Here is a 27,986-nt window from a genome sequence, read left to right on the forward strand (position 1 = left end):
AGTAAATGAATTGAATCACTTAGCTTTATCTGTCTTAAAATGCATAATGTAAATGATTTCTGTGTTCTTGCTCTATAATCATGTAAGGAAATGGACAGCATAAATTAGATGCAGAGATAATTATCTCTCTCCATTGACAAGAAAACCCAGGCAGCAGCTTAGACAAGATGCTTGACTCCATAAAGATGGACAAGATGAATCTGATTTGAGGAGTCCTTCGGTGCTATTGTTGACAAGGTTCTTTTTCTAAAAAGTCATTGCTGCAGGCAGCACAAGTTTTAGATTTAAAGACAACTGGAGCACTTGAGTGCTAATCAGCATTTCTTTGTATTCCTTCCCTTTGTCATGGACAGTGACCAGCTTAGCTCATCTTCTCTTTCATAAGTGAAATAATGGAATTCTTTAAGGAACTGTGCTTTCAGAAAAAGTCTGCAGAAGCAGTTGAAATAGAAAATCAAAGAATTAAAATACCCCTTTGCAGAATTACTCTCACAATTAGCTTATACAACTTCCTCACCTTTCAGAATGAGCCTAAATGATTCTCCTTTATTCTCCCCAGGGGAGACAGAACATTAAAACCCCAGTCAAGTTATTCAGCCAGTCTCAAGCAAGAACTGGTGTTTTCCACACTTAGAGTTGTCTTACAAAATCCCAGACACCCACTCACTCACTCCATGAGGACAATCTTGTCAAGTTTATTGGAGGGAAACGAGGGGGAGCGGAGCTGAGGGATGTAATTCATGCTGTCACTCAGGAGCCATTATCAAGATCAAAAGGGAGGAACTGTATTTTGTAGCTGGACCAGTTCCTTGCTCAACCTGTGCCCAGCACCACCTGGCTTACCTAACTGCCTTGTTTCACCTGGAGTGGCTGGATCCACATTTCATCACAACCCATCCTTTCTTTTGGGATCTTCCTCCTCCTGAATCCCTGTGACGGGCGAAGAAGCAGAAATGGGAAGTTAATGCTACCTAAACCTCACCATTCTTGTTTGTCAAACAGAATTTATCTAAAACAACCTATGAAGTGTCTCGTGTATCTATATTTTGGCTTGCAGTTGCATTTGGAAACATAAATTTGCAAAGGTGACATAGGCACAGGACACACTAACTTCACATCCCCAGGTGCTCAAGTGCAGCTCACTCTGGAAACCAGAAGGATTTAGTAACTGCAACTTCAGTGTTGTAAAATAAAGGCTACAACGCAGACAATCAAAACCTGTGCCTTTGCACAACCATATCTGTTGGAAACTTCTTGCCTATCGATTAGGAACCACTAAAAATAATTAAATATTCCTTTCATAGTAGTGTCCAACATATAAAGAGCAAGTAATAAATCCAATCAATCAATAGAAGGGGTGTTAGGCACAGATAAGTGAGTGTTGCATTGCAGTGCCTCCTTTAGGAGGGTTTTAAACCATAAACATCTTCACACAGGGCAAATGTGTCATTGCTCCTGCTCAGGGACAAAATCAGCAGTTCAGTTCAAAGTTTCCTTTATTCTTCTTACCAATAATCAAAATGTCTCATTTTTCAGGCAGAACCTTTAATTATCTTCTCCAAAAACCATTTAAAGAATCTATAAGGTTAAAATTGTTAAGGAAAGCATGTCAAGAAAAAGATTCACAGGTCTCAAACATTCAGTAGACTAAAAACATTCATTAAGTATAACAAATATTTAAATATTTCCTTGCACAATCCCTGCAGAGCTTACACGGATCAGCAATGGTTTATCATTATCCTTTTCCAATGCCATTAGATAAGTTATCTCAACAATCTAATTATTTGCTGTAGATAACCAATTGCTCAAAGTCTAAAAACCTGCCATCACTAATGATTATTAATGCTCACCAGATTATTTAATGCTCCCTTGGGTTTCTTAGAGTATTACTTTATGCTCTTTATTTTAAAATTAACCTGCATTATTGAAAGAAATATTGGTAAAAATCAATTTAACTATTCCCAGATGTTTTTTACTTAAGCCTTTTCTGACTATGAGTCAGTAAACAGAGTTATCAGAGTATGCACCATTTAAAACTACCTAAGCAAAACAGAAGAGTAAAAGTTTTAGGGGGAAAAAGGCATCTTTGAAATATAACAAAATGCTAGAAATGAGGCAGGTAAAGCAGCTTCTGAGGGAAGCAAACTCAGAAAGTAACTGGGAACATTATAATAATAATGGAGAATAAAATTTATATATATATATATATAAAATAGATAATAATATGGAGAATAAAAACTGGACAAACAGTGTAGATTTAAGGCAAATTCTCATGTGCAGTCCTTTTCCTCTCAGTTCTACATGCTTGAACAGAGGGATTTTAACTGAGACAAGTCCATTAAGGGACTAGATCTTTATTTGGATTCATGGATTACTGTTCCATAGGTTAACTAGTTGGAATGCTTTGTTCTTCTAGTATGGGATCTTCTTTAGGTGTTCCATGAGCCACCTGGAGGGTTATCCTTGGGAGGAAATTGCATTATAAATCCTTTTTGCTCCACCCCAGCAAGATGGATATTGGTGGACATTGTGCCAGTATCGCATTTGACTTCCCTTAATTGCTCCTAATCCTTGATGAGACAAACACAGGCCTTGGGCTGTGCCTGCGGGATACTTCTCAAGTACTAATTGGATAATCTTAGCCCTGAGCAGCTAAACCTTTGTTCACGTTCTGATTGATCACGGATTGCAAACCTGAGGAGGCACCAGAGCACTCCACACACTCCAGGTGCTGTGCTTTGGGCACGGAACAGAAAACTTGAGAGCAGCTGGGATTATCCCAGCATAACATGGATCTGGAAATACAACCTTTACCATAGTGGGATCTCCCCTGTCCTGGGACAACAGGAAGGTAATTAATCAAAGGACAACAGGCTCAGTCATTAATTTGCACCGTTAGGGATTATATCAGGGACACAATGGCAATAAATTTCCCGTGGGAAGAGGCATGACAGGGTTTTGGGATTTGCAGAGGGAAGCAAAGGAGTGAGTTTAACCACGCAAGGCTGAGTCAGGCCCAGCCACTGCTGGTCTCTCACTCGGAGCAAGCAATGGGAACTGCGGTATTTGCGGGGTGCCCCAGCGAGGGGAGGAATGATGACTCTGACTCCATGTTCTCTAATTTATTATTTTAAGGTACTATATTACATTAAAGGATGCTATAATAAACTATACTAAAGAACACAGAAAGGATACTTACAGAAGGCTAAAAAGATAATAACAAAAACTCGTGACTTTTTCCAGAGGCCCAATACAGCTTGACCCCGATTGGCCAACAAGTCAAAATAATTCACACCAGAATCCAATGAAACAATCACCTGTTGGATAAACAATCCCCAAACACATTCCACATGTGAGCACAACACAGGAGAAGTAAATGAGATAAGTTTTCCTTTTTCTCTGAGGCCTCGCAGCTTCCCAGGAGAAAAATCCTGGGTGAAGGGATTTTATCAGAAAATATGAATGTGATAGGAAACACCACATCCCCTTCTTCTTTTTATAAGAAGGATTCAAAGAAAAGGCTTTTTGAGAGGCCGTGCAGCTATTCCTGAGCTCCTTCCCTTGGGGAAGAGGTTTAGGAGGAGAAGGGAACTCGAGGACTCTGACCTGTCATCCAAACTCCGAGACTCTCCCCCTCAGAAAACGAGGCGCCAAAAAATTGGTAGCTAACGCTTCCTGTGGTAGAAAATCACCTCAGGGGTGCCATTTGTCCTCCTGGACACTGGCACAGCCCTTGCAGCATCCAGAGGTATCCCCACAAAGCAGGTGCTGGGGAGCAGGCCTCACATCACGGGGAGCAGCAGCGCTAAATGCGGCGCCATGGGCTGAACCGCCCAGCTGCAGGCCGACAAGGCCTCTCCTTCATGAATAAACCCTCACGATTCGGCGGCAGAACAAGTGAGCCAAGCTTTCACACTGTGAAATTTCATGTGGACAACGATCCTTCTTGTTCAGGATGCCTTCTCTAAAATAGACAGGTTTGGGATGAAATTTGTGAATTTTAAGTGCTGGGTAGTCTTAGCTTCTAAATCCACTGTTATTTCAAAATAACCCACAAAAAATATTAGAGTTTCCATCTCATCTTTTCCTCTTTTATGAGCTACTTAAAAGTTGGAATTCTTGTCTGGAGATAATTTGGGTTCTTTTACTCCCAGAGCAGAGCTTTGATTGAATAGCTTCAGCTGCAAAGCTGCTGTAAAGTAATTGTTCCAATTGCTTCACCTTTTCATTATCAAATACACCTAATGCAAATGAAACCCAGGAGAAAGATTTTTTTTTTAATGCTGTCATTTGTTATTGTGAATTGGAGAACATTTCTGTGTTATTCACAGCAGCTATATTTAAGGTTTTTGGTTTGGTTTTGTTGGGGTTTTTTTATATTGTCATTTGTTATTGTGATTTGGAGAACATTTCTGTGTTATTCACAGCAGCTGTTCCGGGGAGGAATTCATCCAAGGAAAAGGAAAAACTGGCTCATTTCCAGGTGCAACAGAGGGATTGTGCCACAGGGAGGCAAACTTGGATCATTTTTCCTCATCCTTTCCTTGTTTATTTCCTTGAGAACTCCTCCAGCTGATTAAATTCCCGAAGCTCTCTAACCTTTCTCTCCTTAGCTGTCCAAATATCAATCAGTTAGAAACTCAGCTACCTCTCCCTAGGGAGTGAAGAAAATCACAGTGTTTTCTCCAGATCCACATTCAGTCAAATGCTCCTTTGAAATCATCTGGAAAATAAAATTTCAATAAGTTGTTACTGGATTTCGAGTCATAAGGGGAACTGCTGACCCCAGAATTGAGGTAAGATACCCCCAGTAGCTGAGGATTACACTCCAGAATCACTCCAATCAGAAATCAGATTTCACATTTTGGGTTTAGAAAATGCAAAGTATAATCCTGACATGTATTCCATGGTCACCTGGATGCGTTTACCAGCAGGGGAGTGCATGGCTGCAGCCAGTATTCAGCTTCAGGAAGCACCAGTGCACCTGGAGCAGGCAAGGTTTACTCCCAGTTCCAGGTGGGAATGATCCTAAAAGTGTCAAGCAGCAACCCAGAGGCCAAGTTGAGCTCAGAGATGAGTTCTGGGCTTGCCAGGTTCCAGGTCTCCCAGTGGGAAACTTGTTAAAAGGTTTTCTTTGCAGAGACAAGAGGGATTATCTCGCTGTCAACAGATTCAGGCAAGAACACTAGGCACACCCTGGTTCATGCAACTGAAGAGTGACAGCAGACAATAAAACACTGCATGAAGGAGGCAGCTATGCCTCAAACTTGCTTTTAATATCTGAGGTCATATTTAAGAGCTTGTTAGTCAAGAGAGAATTTCTTTTCCAGGAATCTTCTGTTCCACAGGGATTGCAGCCCTGAAGAAGCAGCACCAAAGCAAATTAAATTCCATAGTTTTTTTGTTTTTTTTTTTTTTTTTTCAAAGCCATGTTTTCATTAAGAGAAAAATGGAAGGTTTTTATTTCCTGGGACACTGGGGAATGGCTTCAAATTGCCAGAGGATGGGTTTGGACTGGATATTGGGAAGAAATTCTTCCCTGTAAGGGCAGTGAGGCCCTGGCTACATGAAAGGACTGCAGCTGGTGCTGATCAAGGCCTGAAAGACACCGGAATACAAGGACAGGGAACTGGGATCTTGTGCAGCTCCCTGGAAAAGCCAACTGCTTGGATTTTTTGGCATGATATCTGTTATCTTGGCACACTGTCAAGAAATTTGCAGGACACTAGCTGGGATCTCTCCTCCTCTGCTCTGTAGGTCACTGGGTGTACTGGTGGTAAGAAATACCAGCAGATTTTATTGAACCCAGCTGCCTAAACCCACATATTACCCTGGATATCCCCCCCCAATATTTATTTCAAACTAGCTTTGTGGGGGAGGAAAGAGTGACAGAATCCCAGGAGTAACAAAACTGGAGAGAGTAGCCCAGAGGTAAATCCCATCCCCAGGTGTTCTTAGGGAGAGATGGAGGTAGCAAGATAACTCACACAGGCAGTGAAACTATCCAGGATATTCAGATTTGGGACTGGGGAGTGTAGCAAGGATGCAAATTAAGAGTTTATACTGAAAAAAAAAAGGGAATGCTGGTTAAAGATATAACAGAGGGCCTTTCATCATCAACTATTTTTAAATATAAGCAGTCAAAATGAGGAACTCGGGGCCATGCTGCAGGGAATTAAAAGGATTAAAGGGACAAAAAGGAGTTGAGATTTTTCATTGGAGGGGACACATTTCAGAGAGGTGCTCAAACTGTAAATTACAGCCCCAAGAATACCTTATTTGGTTCAGGGAAAAGTTTCCTCAGTACCTTTTCTACCACATTCTTAGGCACTACTGGATTTCACCTCATTCCAGAGACCACAGAATTCAGGACTGTTGGGTGGATGGTCACATTGGCAGAGTTTTCTCTCACCTCACTGGCTGTCAGCACATCTCACCTTCTTACTCAAGGGATTTTTTTTCATTGAAGAGTTGGTAGGAGCAATAAAAAGGAGAAGTGGGTTAATAAAAGAGGGTTTAAAGCTACCCTGAGAGCATCTCTTTCATTCTCACACACCCAAAGCCTGCAACTTCAATCCTAGGGTTAAAAATCTTACATCACCACCACTTATATTGAGCAAATTTTGTGTGCTGCAATATCACACTTTTAGCTCATGTCCCACAGCTGATATTTAAAAAATTTTAATGAGCATTTTGCTGGGTAGTCCCTGCCTGCTTTACTTTGCTCATTGCTGTGCATGGCTGATGGGTTTCTGATTCAGCAAACTGGAGCTTCACAGTGGGGTGTTGAAACACAGCATCAGAAAATCCCAGCTGGAGTTTGTATCCCATCTATTTCCCTGAAAAAAAAGCCCAGGTAGACCATTCCAAAATTGTTTGGCTCCTCTCTCCCTGACATAACACAAAGAATGCAGGGAATCTTAGAAGTTTCGTTTTGTTTTGGTTTTTATGGCATAGATATTTTAATATGTAATTTTTATGTGAGCTTTGGGTTTGGTGTGGAGTTTTTTCTTTGATTTTTTTTTTGGTCATGGTGTTTGTAGATCTAACACCCACGTCAACAAGAAAATAAAGACAAAAATAAGAACGACAAATCCTCTTTCAGCTTCATGAGGAGCCAAAGCCTGGTAAATCCACTGTTGCAACAGGTCAAAGGGTTTTAGTCTATTTCATCATTCCAGAGGAACAGAAGAAGGTTAGATGAATATTTGGGACCTCTGGTATGAGGATGCAATTCCAAAGGTCCTAATAAATCAGTGGAAGTGGAATGAGTAATTCCTGAGAAGAGCTACCCTTTAAATCAGAGCTGCCTCTTCCCACATGGGATAAGTCCCTGTGGATTCAGCACATGTAAGATAATAACATTAATTAATCTGTAATTAATCCCTGCTGAAGCTGGGTTTATTTCCTTCTTCAGGCCTCTACTTTTGGGCACTGGGATAATGCTCTGGTCTGATGTGGTTTCTTTTTTGCCCTCTCCTGCCTGTTTGTTGTTCTGGATACTCCACAGACCATGAACCAAAGCTGACACTGATCCAACAGTTTGTAAAAGGGTAGAAAAGCCCACGTAAGCAAACCCCAGCCCTTCACTGACTGGGATCCAACTGCTGTGCACAGTTCTGCTCCCAAAAGTGGAATTATGAGTCAGAGTGAAAATGAAGGTCATGCAGATTGCTGTGTGCAGCAATTCTTGCAGGGAATATGGGCTTTATTTGCATAATTAGCTTGTTCTTGCTCAATAATCTCCTCACAGGACTGGATCCTGGATGTTCTTGCTGGATTTTTCAGGTGTTATATGCTATTAAAACCCCCCAAAAGCAAGGGACAGTACTTAAAGAAATGCCTTTGTTTTTATTTCTTGAATACATTTAAACTGAATCTCTTCTAACCCATCACAGACTGGAATAACAGCTCCAGTGGGCACCTTTGTGTCAACACCATCAATCAATAAACTGGATTAATTCGCACAAAAAGATAGCATGGTGACTGAGCATGGGCTTTTTTTAGAATGGAAAAAAAACAAACATAAAATCAAAATCTCAAATATAAACACATTTACCCTTCTAAGCCTAACCACCTTGCAGATAAAATATACAGATAGGGTAAATAAGACTTGAGTGGTAAATATTTGTAAGGATGGAACAGTCAGTAGGGAAAGTTCTAGACCATATTCAGAACCTAAACCATTCCTAAAAGGTGTATTTTCACACCTTGTCTATTTTTATGTGTTTTCAGGTGTTACTTCCAATAGAGAATATAGATCTTTTAGGGGGAAATTATTTTTCTCAGACTAGATTGAGTTTAGTGACCAGACAAAGATTATTTCACTTGCTTTTTCCTCATCTATCACCAATTATAAGAGGATATAAGGAAGATGTATTTGTATTTTTCTGAGAAAATAGAAGAATACCCTTGGGAGGACAAGAGCTTAAGTGAGGGACATCCTCACCATTCACCAGTTAAGAAGACTTGAAGCAGAATTAAAGAACTCATATTTTGATGCAAACCTGCCACAATCCATGCAGGAGGTGAGGAATTTCCTGAGGGACAAGTTGAACTGAAGGGCCACAGCCTGAGATGAAGCCTTAGGTACCAATTGCTTTTGTAGGTTTAATTGCTAAGGATGCAGCATTGCTTCTCCCAGATTCATTTTTGAGAGAAAACAGCCATAAATATGTTCTGGAGAGCACAGTCCTGCCTTTAAGAGTGTGATCCAGGCATGCCCATGGGATGAGGTTCCTGAGGGGGACGGCAGCCAGGAAAACCAAGCACGCCCCACCCTTGGGTGGGAGATAAGAGGAAAATTGCTCAGACAGAGGCAGCTCTGTACTTGCAGGGGAGCACAGCTCAGCACTTTGGGCTGAGGAGTAATAGCAGAACACACCTTCTGTGGGCAGCACCTGAGGAAAAGGCATTTTAGGTGGCAAGTTGGAATAAAGTCACCTGTTTTTTGGAGTTCAGTGTAAATACAACCTCTGTTTCTGGCTGGCTCTCTCTTTATGGACACACAAACTGCAATTTTCTTCAAGTCAGGCTACAAGTTGCCCTCCAAACAATCATTGAAGAGTTTTTAGGCAATAAAACTGAAGGAGTTTTTTTTTTTTGCAGGCGTGGCTGGTAAGAGGAATCAGTGCCTAAGTGAATAATTTTACACTCAGGAAAAGAAGTGCTGGACTGAGATGCTGCCACAAAGAGCAGGAGTTGTTCTACCCATTTCTAAATCCTCTCCATCAGATTCCACCCAAAGCATCTTATCCAATTGCATCCCTAAATCTGGGACCTGAGGGAAGAACAAAAAGATACAAAAGAGCTTTTGCTCTACCTGGATAAGGGAAACCATTTCCAGTAGCATCTCAGCACAAACTCCAGCAGCCAGGAGGATTCTGCAAAGCATCTCCCTAATTTCCTTGTTTCTTCCAGGTGTTTCAGATGGCAAATATTGTCTTTTAGGGAATAATAAAGTTCTCACCTGACCCCTTGGACTTTGTAAACCGTGTTAGAATTTAACCAAGGTAAACCAGTTCCACTGTGAATAACCTTTATTAAAAAGATAAAGAAATTATTATCGACACAGAGCAGCCTGTTGAGACAAATAGAGACAGAAATGTTTTAATTAAAACCAGATTTGAAAAAGAATCAATAATAATGACATTCAAATAAGCGGAATTCTAATTAAACAGTACAAATGATCAGTTTCATTTATGAGACTGACACCACAAAGAACCCTTTTGATTCAGCTTTGTATTGATTTCACAGGATCAGCACAGCTTTCAAGTCTCACTGGTAAAAAAGAAAGGAGGAATCCTTAATATTTATATTACCTTCAGCAGGACAGCAATTAAAAAATGTCTTTATGTAGTACCATGAAATCCCTGCATTCATCTTAGGACAGCATTATCCTTTAAATAATTGTATAATGTTTCTGCTTTTGCAAATAGTTATGGATATCACCATAATAACCAGCCCTGGATTTGGGACCACTTAATTGCTGTATGGTTCAGTTAGCAGGGATTTCTAAACTACATTTTAAACACTTTTTAACAATTACTTTTTTAAACAGGACCCCTTTCAAAGACATCTGTCAGCCATTCTTACGATACATCCAGAACAGTGTAACTGGTACCTGCACCTACACACAAAAATATAAATAAAGAGACAGAAATGTTCTGAAAAAAAAACAAAGGCAAAAATAAAAACTCCAAACTCCTTCTGCTTTGTTTGTTGGGCTTGATCTTGTTAGCCAGAAGAGGGGTGTTGGTGTCAGCAAATTGCAACCCAAGTGAGCTGCTTTTAAATCTCCCACATCTTCCTCCTGTGGGTGATTTATCCACTGAAAGTTCTGGGTGTGAAGGCAGAGGAGAGGAACCACGTGGCCTTTGCTTTTATGGGCAAATTATCTCTTTATTTGCCACTACAGGTTTTTGCCACAAAAACCTTTCTGGTTTTGGGTCAGTGAGGTGGGTGCAGTACCACATGGGTTCTGCCAGTCCCATAATGGAACAGATTTGCTCTAAGTGGCTTTAGGAAATGTCATTGAATCATAATTGCTTTTCCAAATCAGCAAGATAAATCAGAGCTCCTTCTAGAACAGGCTTTGACTTCAATCTAAAATTCATGACCAAGAACCCTATTCATAATTCTCTCGTGAAACTAATTGTACTAAACCACCAAGAGGTAAACTTTTAGATAAAATGTAATATATATATATATATAAAAGCAGGAGTACCCTAAATACCCTTGAAATCTGGACCTACTCCTCAGTGCTTTGTCTTCTCAGCCTGATTCAAAGCTGGTGTGCTCCAGAAATCCAATCTGACAGCACAGTCAGCACTCAGTTAGAACCCAGACATGGATTTATGCCTACAGATACCACATGCCATACAAACTGTGCTCACACTGGCTACTGCAGGTGTCAGCAGCCCCCAGCTGATCTGCCTGCCCATGCAATCCAGGAACAGAACCTGTTACAACCCTTAACAGTCACAGCAAGGTGACCAGAAGCAATGGGGACATGCCCCAGAGGCTACCTTGTTCTTTATACATTTATTTTATCTGTTCAAGAAAATAAAAATAAAGAAATCCCTCTGGCCTAATGTCTCCTGACTTCCTGCACCTTTCCTGCATTTTTTCACTGATCCACTGAGCCAAGAACACAAAGGAGACCCTAATACTGAAAGAGGCTTGTGAGAAAGATGAAGAGTTTTTATCAGGACTTGAAAGGACAACAGTTTTGAATTGATGAAGGTGGGTGTAGATTGGATATTAGGAAGAAATTCTTTATTGTGAGGCAGTGGAGCTGGTTTCCCAGGGAAGCTATGGATGTCCCATCCCTGGAACTGTTCAAGGCCAGGGACAGGGCTTGGAGCAACCTGGTCTGGTGGAAGGTGTCCCTGCCCATAGCAGGGGGTGGAGCAAGATGATCTTTAAGGTCCCTTCCAACCCAAACCATTCCAGGATTCTATGACTTGGAGAAGAACTTCCTTTCAAATCTCTTCCATAAGCAAGGAGCTGGCTCTTCCAGTAAAGCTAAACCGGTCAAGCTGATTCAAGAGCTACTTCTCCCCAAGTTTAAAAGCCCATCTCTGAATTCTGAGATTAAGAGCAGGAAAAAAAAAGTAGTTCATGGTTGGGAACAAGGTAAAAATGTATCTTGAAGCCACTTTCCCATTTCATTCTTACTGAAATCAACTTTGCCCAGCTCCTAAGTTCCCATGCCTGAGGACATGCACGGTGATGTGTCCTGGCTTTTGGCAGCAGTTGTGGGGTGAAGGGATTCCCTTGGAGAGTTGCCAGTTTCTATCCATGCAGATATGCTTCCAGCCAGTGCTCCCCAGAATCCTTCAGGGAGCTGCAGGAGCAGAAGGGAAAAATATCACTTAGGAGGAGACAGAGTTCAACTTTGTGGAAGGCCAATTATAGTTAAAGAAATAAAATGAAAAAAGTGGATTTTAAATGGCATGGACACCTCATAGCAAAGTCTGACTGCTGGCAATGAGCTGGGAGGATTTAAGGAAGAGAAAAACAAGCTTTGAAACTGTAAAACTTTAGAGAAGTCTAAATAAACTCTAGGTTTCATCTCTCCGTGGACATTGATTTGAAACGGCTGCTTGGGTGTCTCTTACCTGCCACCACAGAGCAAAACCATCTTGTTAATTGATACTTACTGCAAAATATCTACAAAGGCTGTCAGCAAAGTCTTGCTTTTGTACTCAATGCCGTGCTTGTCACAGAGGCTTTTCACCAGGGGAGCCACTTTGCAGTAGTTGTGCCGAGGCATTGTGGGGAACAGGCTGCACGATGGGATGAGGGAGAGTTATTGAAAGGCCTGGCTTTCTCCCTGTTCAAAATATCCCCCTGCCCCAAATTATTCCCATTTTTTCCCCCAGGATGATACTCACTGATGCTCGATTTGGAAGTTCAGGTGCCCAGTGAACCAGTCATTGAACACAGACTGGTTCACGTTGCAGGTTGCGTGGAGCTGGAAGGGAAAAAACCCAAAACCCCGAGATGATTTAGACTTTATTTTCCTGCAAGTCCAACAATTGAACCCCCAGCAATCACTGCCCACCTTCATCTAGCACAAAAACCAAGGCAAAGTCAGGGATTACAGCCATCGTTGCCCTGAGGAATTCAACACGGTCTAGACTAGCCAGGCTGAGTTTTTCATCCTCGATAAAACAGGAAACTGCTGCAAACCCACTATGTGGGATTATACTGCTGGAGGCAGGATAAATGTGAGCAAAGCTCTATTTACATATTCTTTTTTATCAGGCAATTTTGTCAGATTTATCTGTAGTAAGCTTGCAGCCTGTAGGGTAAAAATAAAGGTATCCCACTTTGCTTCCTTTTACTTGGCCTAAAAAGGATATTGGCTGTTATACCACCAGAACTTCTCTATAATAGGGAGGGGAAAGGGTTGTGAATAATATGTCAAGGCCTTTCAGTGAAAAAACAGAATTTTTAAAATCTAGATTTCTAGATTTTTTTTTTTTTTAGTTTTCCAACTAAAATTTTCAAATGGCTTGAATATCACAGAAAGGTTTATTTAATGGAAGGGCAAACCTCATTAACAGTAAATCTAAGAGAATAACAACTTTGTCTTTGTTCTATAATTTTTAATTTAATCTATAGTTCTATAATTTAGACCAGCAGACCCAGTATTCCAGAAGAAAGGAGTTTCTCACCTGAGTAGACACCCAGTCTTCGTTCTTGTCATAATCAATGTCCATTGGGATGTGGTTCATCTGGGACACCCAAATAAACCAGCTACTCTCCAGGTACCTGGGCAGATAAACCCAGAAACTCTTGTCATATCTCTAATGCCATCCAAATTTAGCACTAAAACACTTGGATAAGTCTCTTTTTAAGTGAAAAAGCACTTTTGGAGTTTAAGAACCGCTTAAGTTTTAGATGCAGATGTCCCTGAGCAGCCACCACCCCCCACTAAAGTTAAACTGTTTCTTCTGGACTATTTAATTCTGGGAAAATCATAGTTTTAGTTTTACTTTCTTTCTTTTGAAGCTCAATATTGGTTACAAATATTAATGATGGGGGCTCTGGGTGTGCTCTGAGTTACCTGGACAGCCAGTAGTACACCATGAAGGTTTTAAATCCCATTAAAGGAACATACATGAGGCAGACTCGGATGTTGAAAATCACAACCAATATCAGGTCCTGTAAAAAAAAAAAAAAAACCAAACAAAAAACCCCCAAACAAATCAGGATGAAAATCAGTCTTTGTTGATGAAACTCCTCCACTCCATCCTCTCCCTTTTTCTTGAACTGCAGCTTCAAAAATGTTCTGATATGCAAATTTCTGATTTATCAGGAGTATGCTCCATTCTGCAAAAGGTGGGTGTGTCCCTGAAATATTCCTACTTAGCCATCAATAACTGCAGATAACAGCCTTGCCATCACACTCTGGGTCTGGGAATTTCCTGGTAACTTTTGTTTATCTGCTAAAAGGCTAAAAAGCCTCTTCTAAACTATTTTCTCTTGCTGCAGCAAGCCTAAAATCAGCCTTCTCTATCCTTTTTCTCTCTTACCCCCCAACCACCTGACCAATAGGAGGTGAAGGTGGATACAGAGACATTTTTGGAGTTTTCCAGACAGGGAAGCGGTGCTTACCAACCACTTTTTCCTCTTGATTGCAAAGTAGATTGTTGACAGCTGGAAGAAGGGTATGAGGGCGAGTGGGGCCAGCACTGAGGGACAGAACAGAAAAAGAGAGATATTTGTAATTTCACTGCATCATAAAAACGATTCTTCTTTCCAGTGGAAGAAGAATTGCTGTCTTTCACTCATATTAACCTCCATGCACCCACATAATCTCTTCCTCTTTTCTTCTCATCACTTCTCCATTTCTTCCTCATCCCTGTATCTGTTTGATACACCCCCATCTACATCTCATAACCCAAAGAGAGACTTGAGGGGCAATTCCTCCTCTTCCTCCTCATGGGGACCTTCTTTAACATGAAGGAAGCTTCCTGGAGCTCTCACTTCAATGGGAATATCTTTTAAAACCCTTATTTTGTGGGGGAGGAGATGCAGTCATGGTTTTAGGGGATACTCACAGATGAAATACTTGTGCTGGTAATTGTAAGGCATGAACTTCTTCTTCTGCTTTCCAAGCTGAAAAATGAAAGGATATTGAAATATTCACAAAAAGCACAATTAAGTTTATTTCTTCACCTTGTAATTTTTCACCAATTGCACAATAAGTTTCTTAATATCACTGCAAACTTTTGTGAATATAATTCTTCAAAAGACAAAATAATAAGGAGCTAAAGCGAACTACTTCCAGAGCTCCAGTCTGCACTGGATCAACACTGAAGCAACAAATAAACTGGATAAACAAAACCCCTGAAATCCACTTTGCCTATCCATAGTGTGCCTAACACCGATCCTGCTAAAAAGCAGGAAGACATGAGAACTGATTTCCTACATTTTCACTCCATCGAACCTCCTGGAGCACAGCCAGCCTGCTCTGGATGCTCATGCTCCTATAGGAGAGATCTTTCCCAAAATCCCTGACAAAATTCTTCCCAACTGGGGCTGATGGTTTTCTATCAAGCATTTTGTATCTCCCATTGCAGGAATCTGCCTGGCACAGCAGAGCTGGAATTTTCCATGTGCCTTGGAGAGTTTCTTCAGCAGGTGAAAGAGAGAGGGGCATTATTTTAAGAGGCATTATCGTAACGAGGCAGTTTCATCACCCCGTCAGCAAAAGGAATTACAAGGAAAAGGCAAACGAGCCCTTGCCTATCCTGATGCTGTCAGAAACCTTAATGGAAGCAGGGAGGACCTATTCATAGCTTCTCTTTTAATGAAAGCCGTAAAATTCAGGATTAGGAAATCCTTCGCTGTGTTTGTGTTCGGTGCGCGGCAGCTCCGCCGGCCCTGAAGGATTTGGGTGCCCAACAGCTCCAGCAGCCAGGAGGATGCAGAGGGAACATCTGACTCACCACCACTCTCTAATGCAAGTGGGCTGACTCACCCCTGGAGCTGCCTTCAAGGTGCTTGCCCTCACTTAAGCGCTGATTTTAAGCCTTTGCTTCTCAGGAGAGGGTGCCTCAGTAGTGCAATAACACGAGACTCTCAGATCTTGGAACACTTCAGAAATTATCATAAAACCCTAGAATAGTCTGGGTTGGAAGGGACTTTGGAAACCACTTTGTTTCAAGGCACAATCTGGGCTGTTATTATTATATATTAGATACACATCACACTCTAGTTTTCTGTCACTAGATATGCTTTTGCAGACCTCCATGGAGAGGTTCTTTCCCAGGCTGAAGAGCAGAGGGTGCATGTTGAGGTCGGGGTCCTTGCGGAAGCAGTTGGGCTTGGCGTGGTGCTGGTTGTGCAGGTGGTTCCACCAGCTGGCAGGCAGCCCCTGCGTGGGGAAAAGGGCAACACCAGGGATTCAAACCGGAGCAATATCAAGGATCCCATCTCTATTTACTGTAATTCCCTCACAGGAGACTTTGCCTGGATTTAGGGACACTCCCATCCATTGCTTAGTCCAAATCAACCCCAGAGAACATTCCCACCACTACCTTCAGCACGTTTATCACCACGATCTGCAGGAGATGATTCCACCTGGGCTTCCTGAAGACAGAGCAGTGCCCCAGATCGTGCTGGAACCAGCCCATCTGGATCTGGGAGACAAAAGGATCACTGAGGAAGGAGAACTGCTTTATTGCAATAATTTTCCTTGTGAGTCTCTGTAACTTCATAGTGTGAGTTTCATCTCCCTTCTGATGTGTCAAGAGACACTCACAGGGCTGGGAACTTCCATCCAGGTCACTGTCCACTAGAGCTGCTCAATTCCAGATATTAGTTTCATCTGGACTATTACAGGGAAAGCAGCAAAGCATCACTGCAATTAACTTCACCGTCACAGCATGGAATTCTGTTGCTACCATCACGAATAATTAATTTCCAAGTAACCAGCCACAGCAAGTCTGTGGCTTCACTGCATTCCATATTTCCATGGAAATACAAGACTTCTCTTTGAGGGATATCTGCCTTAGCAGATATTAGGCAATTAAAACAGATTAATTAAATAAATCAGCTCATTTGCACCTGCTCCAGGGGGACCTGAGCAAACTTAAGCATTCAGTGCTAATAAGAAAATCTCGTGTTCCTCCCTCTGCCACACCCTTCAACTTCTCCCATCTAAGTGCCACAAATCCCTATTCCCTCCTTATCTATACCCACACTGAAATGGATCCTTTTCTTATATGGCCAAATTTAGCAATCCAGCAGAAAACTATTCAGGGCTAGAGGGGACTCATAAAGGACCAAAAAATACCAGAGCCAGTCTGACAGAAGAAACAGAGAGCCAAAAGTGCAGGTGAGAATTAAATATTCCTTCTTTTTGCTGGGGTAAGTGATTAAATCAGCTCATCCCATCTTGTGAAAGAGCCAGTTCCACAAGAACCCCACCATCCCAAGGGAGCAGCCTGTCAGCAAAATGAGATCAGCTGCAGGCAACAAAAATTGTGACGTAGAACGTGCTTGTCATCTTCAGCCAGATAATGGGATCTAAGGAGAGGCAATGCCTGGGATGGGAGCATTCCATTAATCCTCTCCACCTGGAGGAGCCGAGGGCGTCTGCAGCATGGAGCACCCGTCAGCAGTTTACCTGGGCAGTGGTGAAGAACGCCATGCCAGCCAGGAAAGGCACCAGGGATACGCCAAAGTACCAGAGCACGAGCCAGGATGCAGCATCCAGCACCAGGAGGTGAAGGAAAATCAGGAAGAAGAAGAAGTAATTGGGCCTCAGAAGTCCCATCTTCTCAATGGTGCAGCGCAGCTCACGAAAATCCTCCAAGAGGGATTTCTGTGGGTAAAGTGAATATTAATGCACTATTTACTTTGAAAATGTTACAGAGCAGAGCCAGGAACCCCAAAACAGCCACAGACATTGGAGGAGATGTCTGTCAGTAGCTGCTCTGTGCCAAAACAAGCATGAAGTCAACAGACTTTGCTTTGATTCTGAGACATCCCAGCAAGGAGAACAGAGCAGGATTTGGGGCTCTGGAGCTCATTCCTTGCTCCCAGGGATGGATTTAGTGATGCTGGGAGCCATATGTCCATGCCTTCCCATCACCACCCACAGCATCAGGCGTGCTCCCTCAGAGGCGATTCCTGCCACCTCTCCTGTTTTCCTTCTCCTTCCATGCCGAACCCCGAGCCATTCCCACCACTGGAATCTAGGGCACTCACCTTTTTATTAGACTCAAAGCTGGGTTGATCAGGTGCCAGCTCCCCAATCAGCAGAGATTTCAGGTACTTCTTCACCAGGGACTTGTCGTTGTGGAATGCCACGAAGGCATCCTGAGGAACACAAAGGGAGGGAGTGAGAGACGGCACATGACCGAACACCAGAGCTGAGCCTCTCTTTCCCCAGGTCTGGATTATAATACAAAATCCTGCTCCCCTCGTCCATTTTTGTCTCTCCTGTCACTCTTTCCTATCGACTGGAGCTTGGCCCAAGGAAGTTGGAGGAGTTTCAAGCGCCCAGATTTCATAAAAGCCCCTGGGCGAGGCTCGTAATAAACATGAAAGGGTTTGATGAAAAACCCTTCACAGAGGGAAACCTGTTCCTTCATCTGCTTGTTTCAGCACAGTCTGTCCCTAGAAGGCTCCAGCCAGCAGCCCTGCCCTATGGATGGGACCCAGGAGCAGAAAATGAGGTGTGTCTCTGCCATGCTTAGGATGAGGCTTTGAAATCCTGTCTGTGCAAACACTAAGGCCATACAAAATAGATGCTGAAGCCTCATATTCAGCAGCACAAACTGGGTGTCTCTTACAGTTCCCTCCCAGTTTCCAGAACAGGTTGATGTTTTGGGGACGTGGGAACACTAATGACACAAAAGTGCCTGTCCAAGAACCATGTCAAATCACAGTTTCAAATCAAATATAAACAATGGAAAAAGGATGAGGTTCCAGATAAATCAAAACTCTTCTTTAGCTTGTGTCCTCAGTGGATTTTCCAGAAGAAAGGTAAAGAGGCTGGCCATACCCTTTTTTCTTCCAGAAAGAGCAGATAGAATAAAATCCTCATTTTGAACAGTCTGGTTTTGCTGATTTTGGCTCTGAAAACCAGCAGGGATGAGCACAACCCAAATATTCTGCACAGGTCTGGCCAGGATCAAATCCCTGGAAGAGGACAGAGGACTTCCTTGGAGCCTCTTGGGTGGAGACAGTCTCTCTCTGAGTACTGTAGTCTAGAAAAAGTCAGAACAGGGTGACTTTTTGGACATTTGAGCTTTTCTACAGACATCCAGTGACCCTTTGTCACAGTGACAAATGAACAACTCTGTCCAGACCAAGTGGACTGGGGAAATCTTTCCATCGTGATTTTGTGCCCCTCATCCTCCAGGTCTTTATACATTTTAATATCCCTTCATCTTGCCAGGAATTCTGATTTAATCCATAAGTATCTATACTGCAGTTTGGAAACAGGAACCAGAATCCTTTCAAGCAGAAACTCCTATCCATGAGATCAGTATCACAGATTCTTATCACTGAAAGCCTCCCAGTCCTGCCTGTTCTTATTCCTCCCTGGTCTTAGGCCCTGATTAGCATCTTACTAACTTTAAGTTTAGAGATTAACTTTAAGAACTATCACCTGCAATGCACATATCTCACAACATTTGACATCAATTAAATGCTCTGCAATGGTCTTGCCTTGTATTTTCAAAATAATCCCCACAGAGGAAGAAAATTGTCACTATGTATAGACTATTATGAGCTCCAGAGAAGTCAAGAGTTGTTGGAAAAAAAAATCCTGGATCCTGGTTTTAGGTAAAGTCCTGCACCAGTAATTTTTTGAGACACCTTCCAGTCCTGCTTTTCTATGTGGATTTCTTAGAATATATGAACAAGCAGCACTTTAAAAGCAAAAAGAATGATTAGGATTAGCAAGGGCAAGATACAAGGTGTTGTTAGGATGCAAAACAAATTCACACTGAACCCACAATTTTGGCTACCTGTTGTGGTCCTGTCTTCAAAGGGATATAGTACACCTAGAGGTTTGAAAATACCTTTAAGATCAAGTAAAATCAGATTGTAATTATTGCTACAATAAAAGCAAGTAAGATCAAAGGCCACTTTTTAAACCCATTCACTGCGGTTAGAGCCCCTGGGTGTCTATAAATACAATGATGTGAAGTGCAGGTCCTTGCAGGAGCTGGGAGGACATAGCTTGGGGACAAATCATTCCATGCATTCTGCATTCCTTGACTCCTTCTGTAAAAGTCCAGTGGAAGAAAGTGCAGGAGATAGCACCAAAATCTCTGGGCTGGCCTATGCTCTGAAGGTCAGTGAACTTGGGAGAAACCAAACAAGACTCAAGCCTCTCCTTTTGCTTCCTCTGAGATCACCAGGTATTTTTCTGCCCCAGTTTCAAGCAGGGTGCAAGGGATGAAATGTGAAAAGTAACTGATCTGGTCCATTTTGGGCCGGGAGTTAGAAGTGCTATCCCATTCCACACGCTGAAACATGAGGAATTAAGACAGGCTAAGCAACTTTCTTCAAGTCAGAGAGTCTTGTCGTGACAAGAATTAAATCTCCCACATCACAAGTTTATGCCCATGTTTCCAATGCTCAGATTTCTGCCTATTCAGAAATTCAGCATCTCCATTCAGCATAGTCTGGGAGATCTGCTTAGAATTTATTATTCCTGCCAAAAATGCACCAAATGATTTTAGATAAGTCCTCTAGATCAAAGACTTTTGCAGGAATCCCTGGAAGATCTGTGTTCAAATATACTTGTAGGACCTTTCCTTATGTCCTGCATCCCAAGTTCATCATGCTGCTTTCTCAGTCCGCTCTCTGACCGAGCACAGTGGTGACCACCACCAGATAGGATTCCCCACCACGTCCTCCTTCCCTGCCACTGGAACCACCTTCCTCTGCTGCTTTCCCAGCTCTTACCGTGGCATCCTGCCCGGCATAGTGGCTGATAACCCGGCTGCCCCCGGGATGTCTCTTGGAAAACTGGCTGACATCATAAACCTTCCTGTCAACCACCAGCCACTGCTCCCGGCCTTGCCCGCGGCCGTTGCGGATCCTGATCTCTTCCCAAGTGAAGAGCTGTGGAAAGGCTGGAACAGGTCCCGTCCCCTTCTCGCTGGGGCCAGTCTGTGGAGCCATCCGTGCTGGGGTTCTCCAGTGCCAGCTCCCTGTCCAGGCTGAGGGTGGCCCATCCTGGCCTGCCCGTTATACAGCCCCACTCCAAGCCACTCCCTGCGCTTCCAAGGGCTGGTTGGCTCTCCTCGCCCAAACACACCCATCCCATGTTCCCTCCTCTTCCAGACGCTTGGACACGCCCGGTAGGAAAAGCCCTGCTCCTTCTTGTCCTTTCCGAGCTGCCTTTGCAAGGTCTGACTGCTCCACTGAACACAAACAGGAATAAAGACAGAAATTTGGGAAGACCACCTGTTACCTCTAAATGGCCTCATCACCACCCAAACCCTTCAGGTTGTTCTTGGTCTTTGAAATTTTCTTGACTCTGGCATGCTAAATTAATGTGCCTTTCTTAACTAAATAATTGGTTAAAATACCACCAGATCAGAGTAAAGAAAGAACACATTAAGAAAGCATTCTTTATTTCCAGTTAATTTGGCTTCTATATTGATAGTACTTTGCATACAGTTGGTTTCAGAGTTTCTTGTGTGTTCCTGAGGCCATGCAACCACCTAATTGTTCAAGTAATTAATTCATGAGTCTATAACATTAAAATATTTTGTAGTAATAGCAGTAGTAATAATAGTGATAATAAATAATAATAATAATAATAATAATAATAATAATAATAATAATAATAATAATAATAATAATAGCAATAACTGTTAACACCAACTTTGGCTATAAATTCAGAAACCTATGCTTAAAGGCAATGTTGACATAACTAACTTTACTTAAACACTACTCCTGCAGAAACCAAGCCTAAGCATCTCTGATATTGTGAAGGTGTGCTGTGCAATAAAGAGGTAAAGAGCTCTCAGCTGCAGTAAAATGCAGTGACAAGGCAATGCTGAGTTTCCTACGAACTCACGTCAATTTTGCAGAAAAATTTAAGCAATATAAATCAAACATTGTCCTACTTGAGATCTAGCAGTGTCTTAATCCTGGTTGGGTTTTTTTTTTTTTTTTTAATCCAAAATTCCAAGCTTGGGTGCTTCTGAGGCAGGTACAAGCAGCAGGCAGACGTGGTACAGTCTGGGGTGGTACAGATGGCCTACTTCCATCATACTCCTCTGTAATGCAATACTGAGTGAAATCCTGACTTTTCCCCCTTGCCCCAAACGTTCTATTTATGTTTCTGAATTTCTTAGGTCTGTAACCCCAGATGTGGCCTCCAGTGATGCCCAGTCCCTGCCTGAAGCCGGGCAGCTGAAGGTCTCAACTATCTCTCGTGACAATGAGCTTCCCAGACAATTCACACCCTGGGATTCCAAGAAATCTGCTTGCTGTGTGAGCTCCCAGTTCTGAGAAGGACTGAAAACACTCAGGTGAAGCTGCAGACTGCAGGCAGGACAGAGAGATAAAGACAGATAAAGGTAGATAAAAAAAGCCAAACTACTTTCTTGACCAAGGCACCTCAGCAGGGTGAGGCATTTTCCCTGTCTCCCAAGCACAGAGTGGGCAGTTTTCTGGCTGATACAGAATACCAAATTATGCAATTCTAATTCTTCAAATCATGTAGCATCTTGCAAATTAATCAGTCAAGCCCCAAACTGCCGTTTAAAAGTGCCTGATATGTGGCAATTGGTGAACCACCCAAAGTAAAAGAGAAATGTGACTGCTGCTATTCATCAGAGGACAGCGATAAAAGAATGGGAGGAATAATTTCTATCCTGCTGTCACACTGTATTTTGTAACTCTTTATCTTGCTCTAAATAAAAGCTGAGAGTGTCCACGCTAATGATGTGTTCATGATCTATGTACATGTGCAGAGTCTTACCTAAATCAATGTTCAGCACTTGAGGTGGTGGCAATAAAATATGCAACAGTTTGCGCAATTTCCTGCAGATGTGGGGTTTTGTGCACATGTGAAAATATCAAGTTACTCCATAGCTGGCTGAAAGTACAAAAAACCCTTCCCATGGCCCTATATTCAGACTTGTACATGTAGCAGCTACTTGAAAAGGAGGAGACCAAAATGTGGGGTTTGGTTTCGGTCGATGAGGAGATTCAGGATAAAGAGCCAGGAATGTATTGGAGTGAACAAATATGGGATGTCTCTGTCTATACCCACAGTCAGCAGCTGTGACTTTCACTGTTAGCACTGTGGGTGCCAGCGTCCACCAAATTGGTGGAATTAAGTTTGGGAACTCTAAGATGATTGTCCTCTGCATTAACAGTGTGTATAAATATTTATTGTCCGAATTTATTTAGCGTCCCATCCCATCCAGAGGGGCCTGTAACACCCACCAATACTCTGTTAAATTAAAATCCCTTCCCAGTGTGAAAGCAGAAGCTGCCTCTGTCCATATTATCCAGGTTACCAAACTGATTCCAAAAGCTCAGACAGTGAAAGGCATGGTCCTGCTCACCCAGAAAAACTATTGAGAAACCTGTTAAAGTGAATTTACACCACACTCGGTGTTCTGCAACCACTGCCCACACACCTGCCAAAAAGCGTGTCCTACGTTCCCGGGAGCTGGTACACGTGCACAGGGCTGCTCCACAGCCCTGCTCCCATGACTCAGAGCCTCCTTGCACAGGCTCCTGACACAGTTTCCCAGATTTCCAGAAGGCCACTACGTGACTGCTCAGCTGGCAGCTGCTGCCTCAGCCCTTTTGTCATCTGTCACGTAAATGTTTGCAGCTTACACTCAGTCCACTGGAGGGAAATGGTCCAAAAATAAATCTGCTATTGAGATACCCCGGAACATTTGGAAGTGGTTGATGATCTTAGAGGTTTTTCCAGCATTAACAATTCTTGTTTCTAAGAAAATCTTCTTTTCCAGAGAGGATCTTTAGGTTCTGAGTAATAGTGTCTTTTTCACAGGGTTTTCATGGAGCCTTGCAATTGGGAACACCTCTCAAGTGGGGCTCCTGGGCAAAACTGGGTGGAGAATCTCTACTTTATGAAGTGTAGAGCCTCACCAGAGTTGTTAGATAGAAGATAGACAGTTTTGGGTTGAACAGGTCTCCAGAATTAGGTGTCAACAGTGGAAAAAGATGGAAAATTGTGACCTTGGATAAGCATCTGCAAGTGCACCTGCACTTCCCTCTGGAAGCAGAGCTGAGTCTCTCTGCCCTATCCTGGCTGCTCTGGAGCCATGGAACAGAATCTTCGATCAAAGCAGAGATGATCTGAAATGTCTCTGCATCAGAAGGCAGGTAATTTATACAACCTAATTTATATAACCTAATTTATATAACATTTATACCCAAAATAATACCACCTAATTTATATAACATAACTATTCTTTGAAGAGTTTGTCCTCAAGGGGCTCTGGAATGGAGCTCACAGGATACTTTGTGGACTACAGTGGCTCCAAAGAAATTACCTGCATCCATCCACAGTCAGCACACATATTCCTGTGCACAGTCTGGTTTTCTTCCTGGATTTCATGGACTCTCCTTCAAAGCTCCCTCTTCTGTGACTATGATGTGCCTCTTCCCAAACACAGCCAATAAATAGAAATAATTAAAATTATTTTATCTCCAGCACAAAACTTGATGGGGAATCCATAATTCAAGGAAAAGGCTCCATTCAGAAATATCTTTGCAATGTTTTCAAGGGATAAAAAACTTTAGCAGTTGGCAAAAATTTGTTTTGGAAAGGAAAAAGAATCTAGTAATTTACTGCTTTTGATAAAATCATTGTAAGGCACCATGTCAGTCAGGAGGAGAAAAGAACCAGGTTTTCCCTTTTCTAGTATATTCTGGGTTGATGAAATACCACCCTGCATCTCAGATGGAGCTACTTACCAGGAATTCCATGTCCCATGAAATGGAAAGAGAAACCTAAAGCAAAACCAAGGGTTTTTTGTTTTTTTTTTTTACAGAGTCAAGTTTGCAACGGAGACCCTGCCTTTAGGGATTTAATTTCTTCAGATATTTTAAATTTTTATTAATTTTCTTTCATTCCTTAGTCCAGATATCAACAGTAAATTAACACAGGGTTTTTTTCCTCTGTGAAAACCATCTTCACACCCTTTGCAAAAGAGGAAAAAAAAACACCTGGGAAAGCCACGCCTTCCCTCCCAGCTTTTGGTTACATTTTACGAGTAAACAATAAAACCCTGAGATGCTAATTAGAATGAGGGCTAAAATTAGGCTCTGTAGTAAGCCCATGAACCTTCTCATCTAAATCTCCCCACAGCACAATAAATTGCAATAAAACACATACTATATAATTTTTCTTTTGCAATTCCTATGAAATAAACCCTCTGCACCCATCAGTTTCATGGAAGTCAGAATCCCAGGGGCTCTTTTGTGGCTTTAAGATCTAAATTAAGCTGATCTTAAGTTAAAAATTCTGTGATTCTGCTCTCCCAAATGCTCTATATTGTTACAAAGAATAGCATGATCCAAGTCAAAATTGTTAAATGCCTGTAACAAACCCATTTTGTTTTCTCACTGTTGCATATTTGGGGTTGGCTTTTTTTCAGGCCAGGCAGCATTTTTGTTGCATTTTCTGTGCCCAGTGCAGGGCACCTGCTGCTTACAAACTTCTGAACGCTCTGGCTGCCTGAAACTGGGCATCCACAGAAGAGAAACTCCACAAAAGGTGCTCATGCTCGAAAGTTTGTTTTAATACTTGGTTTGTGCAACCTTAATTAGGAACAAAGTGGCCTAAGCCAGGATTAAAACACCCACAGTGGTTCCATGGCCTACACTCGAAGCACCTTCCTCTGTCTGGCCTTCCTTCCTGCCTCTGCAATAAACGTGGCACAGCCAATGTTCGGCTGTAATTCCTTCCCTGGCCTTCACCAACTGCCTCTGTCCTTCCTCAGCCACATATCTTGTAAATATTTTGCCTCAGAGATGTCCCTCATGCTTAAACTTCTACCCTGCCCACAAGGGCACCACTCATAGTTTGCATATTTTGGTACTTCTTTTGCAATGTTTAATTTTCCTTTGACACTTTAGCAATTACTAAATTGCTGAAGTTACTACAGGTAGCAACTCCTACTTGTAGTTCCATGACCTTTTCACTATTCTTTCCATTCCCAATCTGCCTCACAGGTTGTCCCTCATCCCTCAAAAATGCTCTCCTGAGTTTGTTTCTCCCCTCTTTGCTAGGGATCTAAGTCCCATAATTTTATACTTCCTCCTTTATTTTGGCAACTGTGGAATATTTGCTGAAGACAGAAATACCTGTGGCTTTCTAGTCTCACATGTTTCTGATCTTCCTCTTGGATGAGGGGAGAAGAGGAACAAAACAAAGAAAATGTCAAAACCTGAGCTCATTGCAGATCTCCACTCACCTTTTATTTTACTTGGGCAACACCCAGCATTTCTTACCTCACCTTGTTTCTTTTTCCTAACCGACTGGGAGACGATCCTGGAAAGGAATTCAGGCTCACTTGTTAGAACATTGGCACCCCTTCTTGCCAGAAGTTATCATTCTATCTTGGTCTGCAGCTAAATGATGGGTTAGTGCTCATCTGAAAAAGTCTATTATGCAGGAGGTGACCTAATTAGGATAATACTGCCCACAGGCCTGCCCTGATCTCTCCCTGAGTCAAAGCAAACGTTATACAAGGAATTATCCCCCATAAAACTGAGTTATTATTGAATTTTTATATTACCCTTAGAGGACAATCTAGCACTGCTCCTGCTAATTGGACTAATTAACCTTGGTACTAAGAATTTGCATTTACATTGTATCTTGAACTGGTATGGATCCACACTTCAGCTGCTGAATATTTCTTTATTGCTGACAGATTGAAGTATTCTCTGCTCTAAAACTTCTCATTTTATGGTCAGGTCACTGCCTCTTCTTTTATTCGGCTCAGGGAACACCCACAGTTTTATTCTCTCACCAAAAAAAAAAATCCCCAGACTGGCAAGAGCCTAAATGATGAGCTGCAAAAATCAAAAAGCCAGGCTGGCTCTTGGGAGCAAAGCCAAGGGAGATTACTATGGATCAATCAGACCTTTGGAAATTTTGCCTCAGGGGCACCATCATAACCAGCATTTCATATAAGCTGTCATGGGTGTATCATTACTTGTTGCTGTTTCAAAACTATTCTTGGTGGAAATTCCTCCCCATTTTCTGAACATTTAATACCAGTCCCTGCAGGAGACGCAAACCCCGGAGAAATCTCTTCCAGTGTAATCCTCTTCCCTTCCCACCCATGAGCAGTGTTGCATTACTGCCCTTGCTCTCTGCATCTGACCTGTTAGGAAATTTCTTTCTATTCCTTGTAAAAGAACCTTGGGAAGCAGCGAATCCTCCCGTTTATGAGTGACTCAGCTGCGTTCCTCATCCATCCTGTGGGATCTACAATCAGCTTGATTTCCCCTACTTTTCTAGAGGTGGGGAAAATTCCATAAAGAAAACCATTCCCCTCTTCAGGAATTTGGGATAATGGAAGCAAACACATCCACAAGCTGGGCAAGGACTGCAAATCCACACCATTATCAAGTCCAAATGGGTGGGTGTTAGCAAGGGGAAAATTACAGCATTTTCCTCTTTCAGTTGCCCCCTCACCCTTAACTGTATGAACATCACCCTGACATTTCTGTAATTACAGTCACTCCATTGCTGAAGGTGTTCCTCCCTGATTTGGAAAAAGTGATTTATTCCAGGTTGGAGCCACCTCTTTGTCCAATGATATTCCACTTAACTGGACAATCTTCAAAGCCTTATGAACCTCTGACATCCTCAGGAACAATATCCTCTTCTCCCTGCCATGAGCAGGGACACCTTCCACTATCTCTGGTTGCTCCAAGCACAGTCCAACTCACACTTCCAGGGATCCAGGGACAGCCACAGCTTCTCTAGGCAACCTGTGCTGGGGTCTCACCACTCTCACAGGGAAGAATTCCTTCCCACTACCCCATCTAAACTTCTTTCAGTTTGAAGCCATTCCCCCTTGTCCTGTCACTCTATGTCCTTGCCAAATCTCTTTCATGATCTGATCCTTGCCTTCTGATCCTCTGAGATGTCCTCCTCCCCTTCTGATGTCTGACTGCCACCCTGTGGCTATTCCACAACGCTCAGGTTCCATTTTTAAGGCCAAAAGGTTTCCACTAGATGGCAAAGTTGGGGCTGGTGTTCTTCCAAGGTCGTGTAATTCAGTGTATTTCTTGAGCCTGGAAAACTCTCTGGAGAACTCTTCTCGAGCCTGGAAAACTTCCAGGAAACTCAGCACATTCGTATCTGGTTATGCTGAGTCAGGTCCCCTTTCACTCTTACCCTTCAGGATTATGAATCTGCTCATCTGTGTTATTTTTCCTGGTTATCCAGGCATTTGGTTTATTGTATGGTGGATGTTCCCTCTTTATTG

The 27,986-nt window shown here is 42.4% G+C and overlaps 1 protein-coding gene across 9 annotated transcripts; it reads right to left on the bottom strand.

Annotated features, from left to right (window-relative positions):
* Nucleotides 1–675: 675 nt before the first annotated feature.
* Nucleotides 676–27,985, bottom strand: LOC119701669 (acyl-CoA (8-3)-desaturase-like). Of its 9 annotated transcripts, XR_005257139.1 has the most exons (13): nucleotides 20,446–21,513; nucleotides 17,731–17,841; nucleotides 17,147–17,344; nucleotides 16,056–16,157; nucleotides 15,764–15,892; nucleotides 14,574–14,631; nucleotides 14,128–14,204; nucleotides 13,577–13,674; nucleotides 13,185–13,281; nucleotides 12,399–12,478; nucleotides 12,165–12,290; nucleotides 11,680–11,848; nucleotides 9,319–9,780 (listed from the first exon to the last, which is right to left on the bottom strand). XR_005257139.1 is itself a non-coding variant. In XM_038138684.1 (12 exons), the coding sequence occupies exons 1-12, from the start codon at nucleotides 24,057–24,059 to the stop codon at nucleotides 858–860; spliced, it is 1,176 nt and encodes a 391-aa protein (XP_037994612.1). In that variant the 5' UTR covers nucleotides 24,060–27,985; the 3' UTR covers nucleotides 676–857. The 9 variants fall into 9 exon arrangements, 5 of the variants coding, with proteins under 5 accessions (XP_037994612.1, XP_037994608.1, XP_037994611.1 ...); XM_038138684.1 differs by lacking the exons at nucleotides 9,319–9,780; nucleotides 11,680–11,848; nucleotides 20,446–21,513 and adding exons at nucleotides 676–930; nucleotides 24,033–27,985; XM_038138680.1 differs by lacking the exons at nucleotides 9,319–9,780; nucleotides 11,680–11,848 and adding an exon at nucleotides 676–930.
* Nucleotide 27,986: the final 1 nt, after the last annotated feature.

Source organism: Motacilla alba, chromosome 5 (assembly GCF_015832195.1).
Source record: "Motacilla alba alba isolate MOTALB_02 chromosome 5, Motacilla_alba_V1.0_pri, whole genome shotgun sequence".
Classification (NCBI taxonomy): domain Eukaryota; kingdom Metazoa; phylum Chordata; class Aves; order Passeriformes; family Motacillidae; genus Motacilla; species Motacilla alba.